The 12,322-nt window shown below is 40.5% G+C and overlaps 1 protein-coding gene across 3 annotated transcripts in view; it reads left to right on the plus strand.

Annotated features, from left to right (window-relative positions):
* DYM (dymeclin) overlaps nt 1-12,322 on the plus strand; it is a 157,076-nt gene that overhangs the window by 124,052 nt on the left and 20,702 nt on the right. For all 3 annotated transcript variants that reach the window (XM_082782842.1, XM_082782841.1, XM_082782843.1), the window contains one exon: nt 1,512-1,625. In XM_082782842.1, the coding sequence (XP_082638968.1) occupies nt 1,512-1,625 (114 nt within the window). The remainder of the gene's footprint in view (nt 1-1,511; nt 1,626-12,322) is intronic.

Here is a 12,322-nt window from a genome sequence, read left to right on the forward strand (position 1 = left end):
GCAGCAACTGTCATCTCTGTATCCCACTTGGTGCTTCACAGTTTCTAAAGAAAATTGTTTGGAGATCCAGCAAATCTACCTGCTCAAAACAAGAGCTAGAGTTTCGAGGATCACAGGAGAGGAACAACAAATTTGAATCCCAAAGAAATCAAGCCATCAGCTGTCTTTGTTTTATTAACAGCAGCTGAGCTGGGAGGCATAATTAGGGTAATGGTTTCTGGCTCCAGCTGTGTCTCACTACAGAACAAAGAGAGCTCAGCAGAGATTTTGTAGCATAATACACTCTTCCCCCTTCTACTTGGGAGAATTAACAAAGATTACTTGACGCGCTGGAGGTCACAATTCAGCCACAAGCAAACATTGCCACTTTGCAGAGAAGAGTGTGTCCAACACGTATGAGAAGTCGGGCAACCTACCAGCAGCGAGTGAAAACCACGCATGGCCCCAACCAAGGGGCAGCTGGGTGCTCACATATGCACAGGCTCTGTGAAGTTCCTCTGACCACCTTGTGCTTTCAAAGGACTCTAAGTAGGTGTTGAAGTTTTGCCCCATATCTTTTTCTTATTGTTCTGAGCTTCAGTTCCCCTGCGTGACTGACGAGTTCCTCTGGGAGAAGGGATGGGGCTTGCAAAATGTGCTCTTTTTTGGATGAAAGGAGCTATAGAAATGGAGGTTTTCTGATGTCCCACATGGAGAACTGCCGGTGGAATGTCTGCTGCTGGTGTGACCTACTGAGCTTGGAGAGGGATAAAAGTTAAAGCCTGACCTAACTGTGTTCTATCTAACAAGGACCAGCTGGGTCACAGAAAGGGGGCCTGGAGGGGAAATATGATGAAAATCATCTTGGCCTCACCAGGGAGAATGAGAGCATTGAGAGGGAGTGTACAGGTCCTTGGGCCTGGGATTTGTGATGGAGGAGGTTTATGAGGGACTTTGGGTAGTTAATTTGGAAAGAAGAGAGGTTTTTTTGGTTTGGTTTGTTTTTTTCTTCAAGTCACTGTGGGTTTGGATGCTACAAAACCACTGGGCAAGTCGTGTAGACTCTTGTAGTTGTATTAAGGTATTGAATGGTTTTCTTAGAGCCCCCAGTGTGGGAGTCATGGAAAATAAAGGGATTTTACTTTAATACTTGAAAACTAAACTAAATTTCTGGCCCAAACTATGAAAAAGTGGACAAGAATGCCCTGAAAATCCTGCCTGAGAAGAAGGATAGGATTATAAGCCATGTTTCAGTGTGCAGTACTTGAAAATCTTAATTTATTAATTCAGCTGTATGTGTTAGATTGTAAATTCATCCACACATTGAAAACAGGACAGCAAGAGAATACTGATAATTATGCTAATTTGTCATTAACAAAGTTTTTCTAATTGTGACACAAGCCAGGACATGCTTATTCTTTAAAAAGTACAGATGTATTTATACAGGGAAAGAAGATGAAAGCTTCATGTGTAAATTGATACAAAGATCTCTTCTTTTCTATTTGTTTATGTGCTCTGATTTTTCATTCCAGGTGATCAGCTTTTTTAGCTCCCGATTAGAGCAAGCTGGAGCTGAACTGTCAGTGGAGCGGGTTCTGGAAATCATCAAGCAGGGAGCTGTTGCTTTGCCCAAAGACAGGCTAAGAGTAAGTGCTCGAGACCTCGTCAATTAAAGCGTACTGTTCAATCAATTACATACATACACTTTATATCAGTAATGTCAAAACATCATTTCTCCTATCAGTAGTGGCTGATAAGGGATTACTTTTTGGATTGCAATATGTATATGTTTTCATTTAAATTCGTAACTTGTACTAAATGTTTGGGTGAATTTTCTTGAATAGTTATTAAATTTAAATGTGGAGGAATTAAAATCTGCTAAGGCTAAGTTTTTCTTCATGATCTAAGATGCACCTCTCTGTGTGTTATTAAGATGTAACCAGAATTTTGTTCTCATTTTTTTGTTAGTACATTCTTCTTTCTCTAGAGTTCTGCATCTCCATTTAGGTCTACATAACATGTTACAAAGATAAATTTCTGTGGTTTTAGTGTCGGGTTAAGAATAAACCAACCCAGTAAAAATCAATTCAGGAACTGCAAGTCTGGTCAACACGGTTGTGAGCTTTCTATATAATCCTGAGCAGACCCCTCTGTTCTCTTCTGAGAATCTCAAATCTCACAAGGGATTCTCACAAGGGATTTACCAACTTGACAGGTTTTGTGAGGCTAAAATCCATTAATGGCTGTGTGATGTTTAAATACTGCAATAATGAAATCTGTGTAAGTACGTACACAAATGGGAGCTCTGTGGTGTGTTTTTTTTTTACATCCACAACAATTTTTGCTTCTCCACTGTGCCAAGTGTATTTTAAATACTTAATGCAGAACCATTTTTGTTCTTACTCCATGATAAGAGAGCAGGAGCTTCTTCTCAAGACCCATTTCTTTTGTAGTAACTTCAGGAAAATATCATCTGATAAGGCATACTGAGTACACACAGCTACTGGCGACGGCTGGTAATTTATTTATACCCTGGTAATTTTAAAACACCCAGTGGGAATTGTCTATCTGGCTGCATATACTAATGTATTTCCTACAGTTCCCAGTGTCCCTGAGATGGCCCATGTAGCAAGTCAACCAGACTGAATTACTTCAGGAGAAATTGGTCTCTAGTCAGAGCTCTGAGCTGCAGTACAGGAATAGCCTAAATAGCAGCAAAGGAGTTGTTGGATCCAAATCCTTCAGGTTGCACCCGTGCTGCATGATGGTGTTGTGACTAGCCAGTAGCAATGTGTACAAAACCAGGCTACAGAGAAACACTGGACCCTTTGCATTTCCTTTCTGTGAGCTGCTTTTTTTTGTGTGTGTGACAACATTCTTATGTGCAGGTAATTAAAAGCTCTTCTGTTACAAGACTACAGTGATTATTGACATAGAGCCATCGCTAAATAAGTTTGTTGCTTACAGAAATTGAAGGTTTTATCACTTACTTAGTGTGCCAGATTGACTTGCATGTTGGGCCACAATTTAAAGAAGTGTTGTTTCAGGAGTGAAATCCTGTCAAGCTTACGTTTTTGTGCATTAATGATAAAGTGTTCAAATTGACATGTTTATAGTGCCACTTAAGTCAACAAATGAAAATTTTTTGGCAACTACTAAACTCTGTAAGTCCTTACCAAGCAGTACAGGGCTTCCTATTTTAAATATGGTTATAGTGTGACTTAGAATGCTTACCTTTGCTTCAAAGGACTTTAGTTTTGGGGCAGGGTTACCAACTGAATGGTTATGGGGACACAATTCTTGTACCCTGGCCACTTGCACCTACCGGTACCGGATTTTCTCTCTCTTTTTTTTTTTTTTTTTCCCCAAAAAAATCCCTTTAATCCCGTTGCTATGCAAGAGTTTGGTCATAGCAGGTTACTCTTCTGTGTGGAGAAAGCTGGTGACACTGACATTGGCATCAACAACTGCATGCATTAATTTGTAGATGCTCATAACTCCCTTTCTTTGCAAAGACAGTAATGGTGAGTAGCACACAATTCCCTCCTACAGAAATCACGTTGTAAGTCTTCATACCATCTGCCCTTACATTTCTCTCATAAGGGTCTCACAAGTCTCACTGTTTTTCAGGCCTTCCTCCTCTAGTCTCTGAGGTCTCCAGGGGAAGCTATTCTAAAGCTTGACAAAATCATATTAAGATCAGACTAAAGATATAGTTACACAATAACGTTGGCAACTCTGAGGAATTTCAGCAGCTAAATAAAGGAGAAAGCTTTAATCCTCATGTCTTTAATGACACTCTCTGGGCATGTCTGGATGGGTGGGAGCAGCCCTACCCACATTTGCTCTGCCTGCACAATAGGCCCAGTGGCTGTTCACAACACTGAGCTCCCATCTGTGAGCTGGAAGCTGTATAGCTGCACAGAGCAACTAATACTGCCTGCTGAAAGGACATTTTTCGAGCACATACTAGCTTGGACGCAGCCAATTGACTGAAGTGGCTTCTGGAGAGGAGTTGGCTTGTGCCTGGACAGCTTGGACAATGTGTGGAGGAGTTATGGGTCAGTTGCATCTGGGTTGACACGACCTACACGTAATTACAATGTGAAAAGCTGTGGAGCTTAATCCTGAGAATTTTTGGATCAGCTTTTCAGCTAATTACTAATTAATTTTCCAGCCATCCTTTTACCATGATATACTCAAGTGCTCTAAAGTAGAGTAGCCCCTGCAGAGATACTACACTTACCTCCTAGAAATCGCCATCTTCAGCTTCAACTCTTTGAGGGAGGTGGTTTAATAAACACAAATTGAGATTTGGAAAAATGAGGAATGAAGCAGCGCTTTTACTCACTTGCTCCTCTGCAGCTCAAACAATGGTCTTTTTCCTTATGTATGAGTACGTAATGTATGCACAGATAAATATAGCGAATGTTTTCAAGTTGCTTATCTTGGCCTTTGTTGAGGAAATGAGCATTCAAGAGGCGTTATATGTATTCAGATCTTGAGCCTTGCTTAGACCATAGTTCAAACATGAATAAAGGTAAACTAAAAATAACAGCACTTAGAGCCACGATCCTGATCTGCATAATGGAGCTTATCAGCTTTGTAGCACACCCTCGTACTCCTGCTCCCTTTCACTGTGGGAAGTAACGTGTGACGCAAAGCAAGCATGTGTGTTAGCAGTAGGGCATATATGTAGGTATATGCGTAAGGAAAGATACCTTTTCCTGGCAAATAATGGTTGGGAAATGGAAGATACAACTCATATTTTCCTTACAGTTCTGGAGCAACCCGACTGCCATTGAATACAAACAATATAATTAACGTTACTTTGAGCGTATGCTTTTAGCCATGTGCTGTGGAAGGCAGGGAAAGTCCAAGCTGAGTAATTAGCCTTTTAGAAGACTTGTGCATAAACAGAGAGATAAAGGGCAGGTGCTGAAATCAAGAGCTGGTTATTTCTCCTTCGGTCTGTGGGAGGAGATAAATGAAGTTAATATGCCCGTGACTGAGGCAGAAGCCATGGTTTAGAGATAGAGCTGTCTCCTTCGCAGACGAGCAGCCCACAATCCAGGCTCCCTGTTTTATTGCAGAAGCTTATTAAAGGCAATTTAAAGATCATAGTGATAGGTGAAAATTGGCCTCATTCTTTATTTTTATTTTTTAAAGTTCTCAGGCTGCCTTTCTTCCCTTTGGTGAACTATCTGCGCTTTCAGGAGTCGGAGAGTGAGAGAAGCAACACTGTGTCTGGAGCCTGCGAGTTATCTCAGGATTTTAAGGGGAGTTAGCCAGCTGATAACTGGTCTTCTACAATAAGTTGGAAAACTTGTTTCGAATGCCAGCTGTTTACTGGAAACTGACATTTGGGTTCATGGAATGATCACACTTGGGAGGCCACAGTTAAGGTTTTATAAAAGAAAACTTCCCATTAGCTAAGCCACTTAAAGCAGAGACTTCATTTTCATGAACATATTCTGAGCTGCCCTGCTCCTTTTCTCACTGTGTCAATTAGTATTTTTGTCATCAGTGTGCATTCTGTCATATACTCTTGATGTGTTATGCAGACATGCCATTATGCTATCAGCTTGTACCCTTTTGGTATGGTACAAAATTTAATATTTATTGAAGTGCATTCTAGTTTCACAGGCATTAAAATTTCACAGAACACGTAAAAGGAGCAGAGGTAAAAGCCTTCAATCTCTTGACAGAACAAGCTTTGCATTAGGTGTTAAAAGCACTTTTCGTAGGTTTCCCCTTCTATTAGCCATGTACTTCCAGCTCCTTCCACTTCCATTTGTTTCATAGGAAAAAGCCCCTAATCATCAAGGCACCAGAGAGCAGGGGAAAGCAGTAAATTGTCATGGGATTGCCGGTAGGTACTGCCTGGCAGCCAGGCCAGCACAGCTTTGTATCCTTGGCATATCACCCAGCTCCTGGGGAAGCTGCGCCAACATCAAAAATTCTGCTACCAAAAATGTCATAAAAATAACATGGTTGTTGATGGAGGTGGCAGCAAATGTGTACATCTAGCTCCTGGCTGTGAATGTGTATGGCTGGTCTTTGCTGCAAAGCTGAGTTTTGTTCCTAACCCAACTCCTGGCCACAGATAAAACCCTTTGCTTCAAATGCTGTTGTGCTTTTCCACTTGAATTGGCTGTCTAGAGCAAAGGGGCTTGGCCAGGACTCAGGCATTGCTCCTCAGCTGGTAGAGAAGCTGTGCCGCAATCTGGGCCCGCTCAGCTGCTGCTGGCTGTGCAGGGCCTTCCCACAAGCTGCCTCCCGTGCCAGGCATGAGCGAGCGTGGTGCTGAGCACACGAGGTATGCTCTGCACAGCCACCACGGCAGTGCTGCTGCTGGGACACATCTCTGCGGAGCCAACTGGTCGAGGGGGAGTGCAAAGTGCTTGCACCTATGGAAAGAAGGTGTACCTATAAAAGCAAGTGCGTATTGAACTTGCCAACACTGAGGGAGCCTAACCAGTCTCTGGTTTGGCTGCTGAGCTGTCTCTGGAAAGGTCAGGATGCAGGTAGGAGAGAGGAGATGTCATGTGCAGTCACTTGTACTGTCACACTGTGCAGAGTGGCAGGACGTGGGTAGCACTTGCAACAGTGCCCCACGTTACAAAGAAAATGGTGCATGCGTGTTACCTTATGTGAGAGATCACCCACTGCCCCATCTTCCATTACAGTCACTCCTGGTGATAGCTGCAACACTTTTGTTTCCGGAGTCCTGATGTCCTAAACCCCGCAGTGATCATTTGGCCACAGCAAGATGTGGGCTTTGGAGTCAAGATACAGTGGTTTTTAATGATCTCAAGTAAACCTTGTGGCAGATCTGTGATTCTTAAGCTATGCACAGCTTTCTTGCATTTGTTTAACTGCTGGAAGAGTGCTTCACTACTGTGGGTTTTAGATAGAGAGAAGAATGCACAAACTAATTCTGTATGACACTGTAAAGAGGTAGGGGCAGAGGAGGGAGTTAAGGAGACCAGCAACTCCTGTTCAGAGCTCCAGGGCACAGTACTAACCAAGGGAGACAGAAAACTTCCTTAAAAAATAAATTCTCCATCAAATTCTTTCTGTTATTTATGTTTTTCTGACTTAAGGTCAAAGATCTTACTATAGTGGAAGCCGATTGTGTCTAACACATCCTTAGGACTGACATTAGGCAGGCATCTATAATGCAGACTTCCCTTTGCTGACCCTCAATTGCTGTTAACCCTTAGCCTGAAGAAGATCGGATTAGTAAGAGAAGTGTAAGAAACTTTTAAACAAAGTGCTTTTTGGGCTTTTCCAAAATGCCAAACATATGCTAAGAATAATATTTATAGATGGCATATTTCCTTCTGGCAACTTATACCCTCAATTAAGATGTCAAACTTCCCTGCTTCCGTGAGCTGACCTGTAAGTGATGAACAATAATTCATGTGTCTTTTGAAGGCATTCATTTTAGAGGTTAGATTCTCGGAGACCTAGGGTGGAGAAGTATATACTCTACATCCATTGCAAAATACGATTTTGGGTAATCAAGATTCCAGGAAAAATGATCTAGAAAGTTTTTATGGGTCTTGTGGTCAGAAAATAACTTATCATTGAAGCTGTGAGCATGCAAGTCAGACATGTCTGCACTCAGCTGACTCTGGCTAATCTTAAACTGGGATTAACAACCTGTCTGTCTGAACAAGGGCAAACCCTTACGCAGGTGCTCTTCTATTAATGTAAGCCCAGCTGCTTAAATTGTTGAGAATGAGTTGAAACTAAACTCAGTGACACCACTTTATAATAAGTATGTCCAGGCAGGAGTTTATATCATTTAAATCTGTTTAATTAAATGGTGCAAACTTGTGTGTAGGCAAGATCTAACTTAAATATGTGGAAAAATACCATTGAAAAAACCTGTCTATTATTGTGCTTAATGTTAGGTACACACTGACATAATTCAGCATATGGGAACTCCTGACTGTGCATTTCTAGTACTTGGAGAAAGAAAGAAAGGAAAAGCAGCAGTCAGGCTCTTAACTCTGTCATCCCAGAGGGGAAACAAAACACAGATCTTTGGGGTTGTAGTTCAAAATAAGTGCCACGGTCAGTTTTAAAAATTAATATGATAATCCACAGAAATGTTTCCTTAGTAGGAGATAGACTTGAGTAGCTAGTTAGAACATAGACCATGGTAGCAAATTTGGCAGTGAAGTCTATGGATAGTTTTCAACAAAATCATGTCCCTTATGCTTGTGTTTAAACTTCTGTTTATATGTCTGGTTACTTTTTTTTTTTTTTTTAACATTGAAGAAGCCAAAGGCCAAAGTAAAGTAGCTTTATCATCAGTTGATTCAAAGTCTTTGAAATTTGTTGACTACTTTTGTTCCATGGTTAAAAAGTGTATTTCAGCAGTCTTTGGAGAAACTTTTTTGTACCTATATATAATGCAAATACAGTTGATGAATTGGATTGAATACTAACAAAACTTGAGAAGAATCCCTCACAAAAGATGGAAGAAATTCAGTAATTTAGAAGCTTTAGGGAAAGTGAAATAAGTTATACTGCAGTCCTTTGAAATGTAGTTTAACTTCTGATTTATAAAAAGCCATGGAATTTCATATTGCTGGACTCAAGATATTTGAAAGGTTGGCATGGCCTGATAGTACTGGTGAGTCACTTACAATGCATATTTATAAAAGTTTGTTTTAAAATATTTAAGTAAAAAAACCAACCAGAATTCTTCATATAGTTACCATTCCAGTAGGTGTTTGCATGGATTTTGAATGTCATACGTGTCAAGATTTGGTTGTCTTTGGTGTGGTATAAGACAAGTCCTTTTGCACATAAGGTCTTAGTTACAGCTGAGTATATTATCTGTTTGAATATTGCCAGGTCTAACAACAGTGGTGTGTACTGTGGCATACACAACCTCTGTTTGGCACTCCCAAAGAGAGTTAGCTAATGCTGTAACTGATACCATATTTATGTGTTACTCTCAAGGCTATTTGAAAAGGGGATGTGCTCTCTACCTCTCCCCAGGTGTCTGCTGAATGTGAAAATTATACAGTATCACATTTTTTTAAATTATTTTTATAGCATTATGGGGAAGGGACTGAAAATACCCACCTCTCAAAAGGCTCCAGAAAACTCAATTTTCAAATATGAATGCTCCTGAGAACCCAAACAACTTGGGTTTGCTTTTACATAGCAGCTGTCAGTCAACTTTGGAATTAAAAACAGCTTTTTAACTTTAAGTAACTTTAGTTTACTTCAGTGGTTATAAATTCTTCCATGGGGGTGGAGAAAAATAAACAGTAACTTCTGGCATTGTTGACTAGAACAAGGAGAAAAAAAAAAAAAAAGAGCTATTTAATTTTGCTTGTCTGCCTGGCACACAGTTAAAAACATATTAAGGCTTTTCTGACACCTCCCCATTGAAGAGTAATATAAACATCACTGCAGCGTCAGCATAGGAAAATATGCATTAGCAAGCTTTTGAATCTCTGATCTTTAAAGTGTTTCTCATGTAATATCAGTTTCTTACTGTAAATGAGCCAAAATGTCATTCAAGAGAAAACAATAATCATGCTTTCAACTTGGAGAGAGTACTGTACAAAAGTTTTCTTTATAGATTGAGAATAAATGGAAAACTTCAACCTTGTTATCTTCCTAGTCCCTAAAACATTCATTGCCATATCCTAACACTTCAGAGATCAATGAGAAAAAGAGTGGTGTCATTGGAGAGTTTTACTGTTGCCTTCAGCAGTCTGAAGGTTTCAAGTCACATCTTCGTGCTCATGAGCTGCTAACAGGACCATGAGCAGGTGCCTAGCACTTTGCATGTCTTGTAGCGGGGAGTATGGAGCTCGTACTGACCAATGCTGATTAGTAGAGAAGCAGGACTATGCACCAATTTTCTCTATCCTCTTCCTTCCTCATTTGCCTTGCTACTGTTTTCTAGGAGTCATACTGACTTAGCAGTGGCTTAGAAAAACTAGAACTTCTGTGTTTTTCTCCCTTGTCACTTTAATGGACACCATGGGACTGTTTTTTTGTTTGTTCGTTTGTTTGTTTTTTAATTGCATCATTATAGGCGTAAGGAGGCTGGCCTCATCTTCTAGATCTGCAGTAGTTCAAAGGGCTACAAAACAAAGCTGTTCATGCCTTTGCGGGGTATCCATGCCCACCCACGGTGGTCAGCAGTCTGGTAAAGATCTCATGGCATGCTGCCGTGTGTTTCTTCCTGCTCTGCATGCAAACAGTAGCAAAAGTGAATCCCCGTGAGCTGCTGAGCTTCAGCTGACTTGGTTGAAGAGATGGAGGTAGAGCCGGGTTAACTGGTGAAAAATAAGCTTGAAGGAGCTGTGAGGCTTGATTGCACTCACCAGTTCAGTTCATTCTGCTTTTGCAAGCTCATATGTTGACATGGGATGGTAAAATGAGAACTATTCAAAGAGTAATTCCTTTTATACTGGCTGTTATTGAAATAAGACACTGATGTCTAAATCCCTTCATTGTGCTTTCATTTGTTATCATAGTAGTAGTATATAAACATTAATGCTACAGTTTTACTCTTTACTTATGTCAACCAGCCTGTGGTGTACAATAACCTGCAGCATCCCCTCCATTTTCATGCCACCACCTGAGGAGAGAAGAAAGCAGGCAGTTTTTCTGCTGTAGTTTTTCTTGCTCGTTCTGTGATCTGGGGGGGGGGGGGGCGGCTATTGCAACATAAGGTAAAATCATAGTAGTAGACCAAAAGTATCACTGATATTTTCAAAAAGGGTGGTACTTTTACTACGAAAATGCTCTGAAAGAGTAACTGATGCACTTCATGTTCCTTTCAGGTATTCTCATTGCTCCTCTCATTTGGGGTCTGAAGTGTGTATTAAATAACACAAGTGAAGTCACAGAAAGGACCAACAGGGACTGGGCTACTGGAGTTTATTTGCTCTATACTTAGACCCTGGTGTGTCTGGAGTCATGCTCTGGTATTCCTCCAAGGCCATGCGTCTTGGTTACAGACCTGGGTAGATAGTTCACATAAAGAACTTTCTATTTCGATGTTGTTAGCTTGTGTTTGTCAGCCTGAGCCTGAAGCACAGTGCATCAAAGATCCCAGTAATGTCATGGTATTGTGATAAAGGGCAGAATGAGTCAAGTGAGCAGCATTTTCCTTGGGAGCAAGAAAGAATTTATCCCAGGCTTTGCAGAGAAACAGAAGATGCAATAAAAATGCATTCAGACACTCCAGTTGAGAACAAGCATAATATTTCTTTAGCTTCCCTGACTTCCTTTTTAGATATATATATATATTTTTTTTTTCAGTTAAATTATGTTCTACTTCCCAGTAAACTCTAGAACCAACAGTACTTTCTCACTGTCACTGTGACATCTGTTTGTGCTGGTGTAGCTAATCAATTACAGACATTGTTGCTATTATAAGCCTGCAAGCCACTTGAAAAGTTACCCAGGATTTTTGTAATGAAGGGCCTGAAGTTATTATTCGAGCTATTTTTTCCTTTTATCTTCCCTTCAGGGGTCATCAGACTGGCAGTATTTTTTTACAAGCTCAAACTTTAGACTTTTAAAAGTTCAAATCTCTGTGTGTCAAGCTACTTGAATTTCCTGTAAAAATGTTTGAGTTGCGAATCAATTTGTAATAATATAAAAGTGAACAAACATTCAGGTTAACTCTGTATTAAAAGAAGGAACTTTAACTGGGCTGTGATTTTCTGATATATTTATATTGAAGCATATTTGTCATCTTGCAATTAGTTCTGATACTTACTGTTAACATTCAGTAAAATTGCCAGTCATGTTTATGAGGATAACTTCTCAAGAATCACTTGTTAGTTTAAAAGCAGGAATCTGCAAATTGTGAAATTGGCGTTCAGCTCTCCAAGCAACGCAGCCTATAGTTCCCACTGAAAATGCATCCTTTGCAGCCTTGCTATTGCCAAAATATCTCCAATAATGAATGATTTATTCTTCTGTATTTGGATTTTTTCCTGTGGGGAGGGTGGGGAAGACTCTAAACTGCTGAATACAAAGTCATTCCTAGGAGTTGGCTCTAAAACGCATAAACAACACAGTTAAAAGTTACATACCAACGCGTGTTTTATACAGCCATGTGTTTTCAGCTCGGTTGCTTAAAGCATAATATAAGAAGTGTGCTCGAGCTGCTTTATTTTTAAGGGGATCCCACATGTTTATGGAGCGCTATCACGTTGCGCTTCAGCCCAAGCTCTAAATGGAGTCTGGCAGTCCCGGCGTTCGCATGGTGCCGTTTGGCTCGGCAGCGATAAGCAATAGACAGTCTGGCTCCTTCCAGGAGCCTCTCAGTCATGTCTGAGCACTT

This window comes from Aythya marila (assembly GCF_965140915.1).
Source record: "Aythya marila genome assembly, chromosome: Z".
In the NCBI taxonomy this organism is placed as follows: Eukaryota; Metazoa; Chordata; class Aves; order Anseriformes; family Anatidae; genus Aythya; species Aythya marila.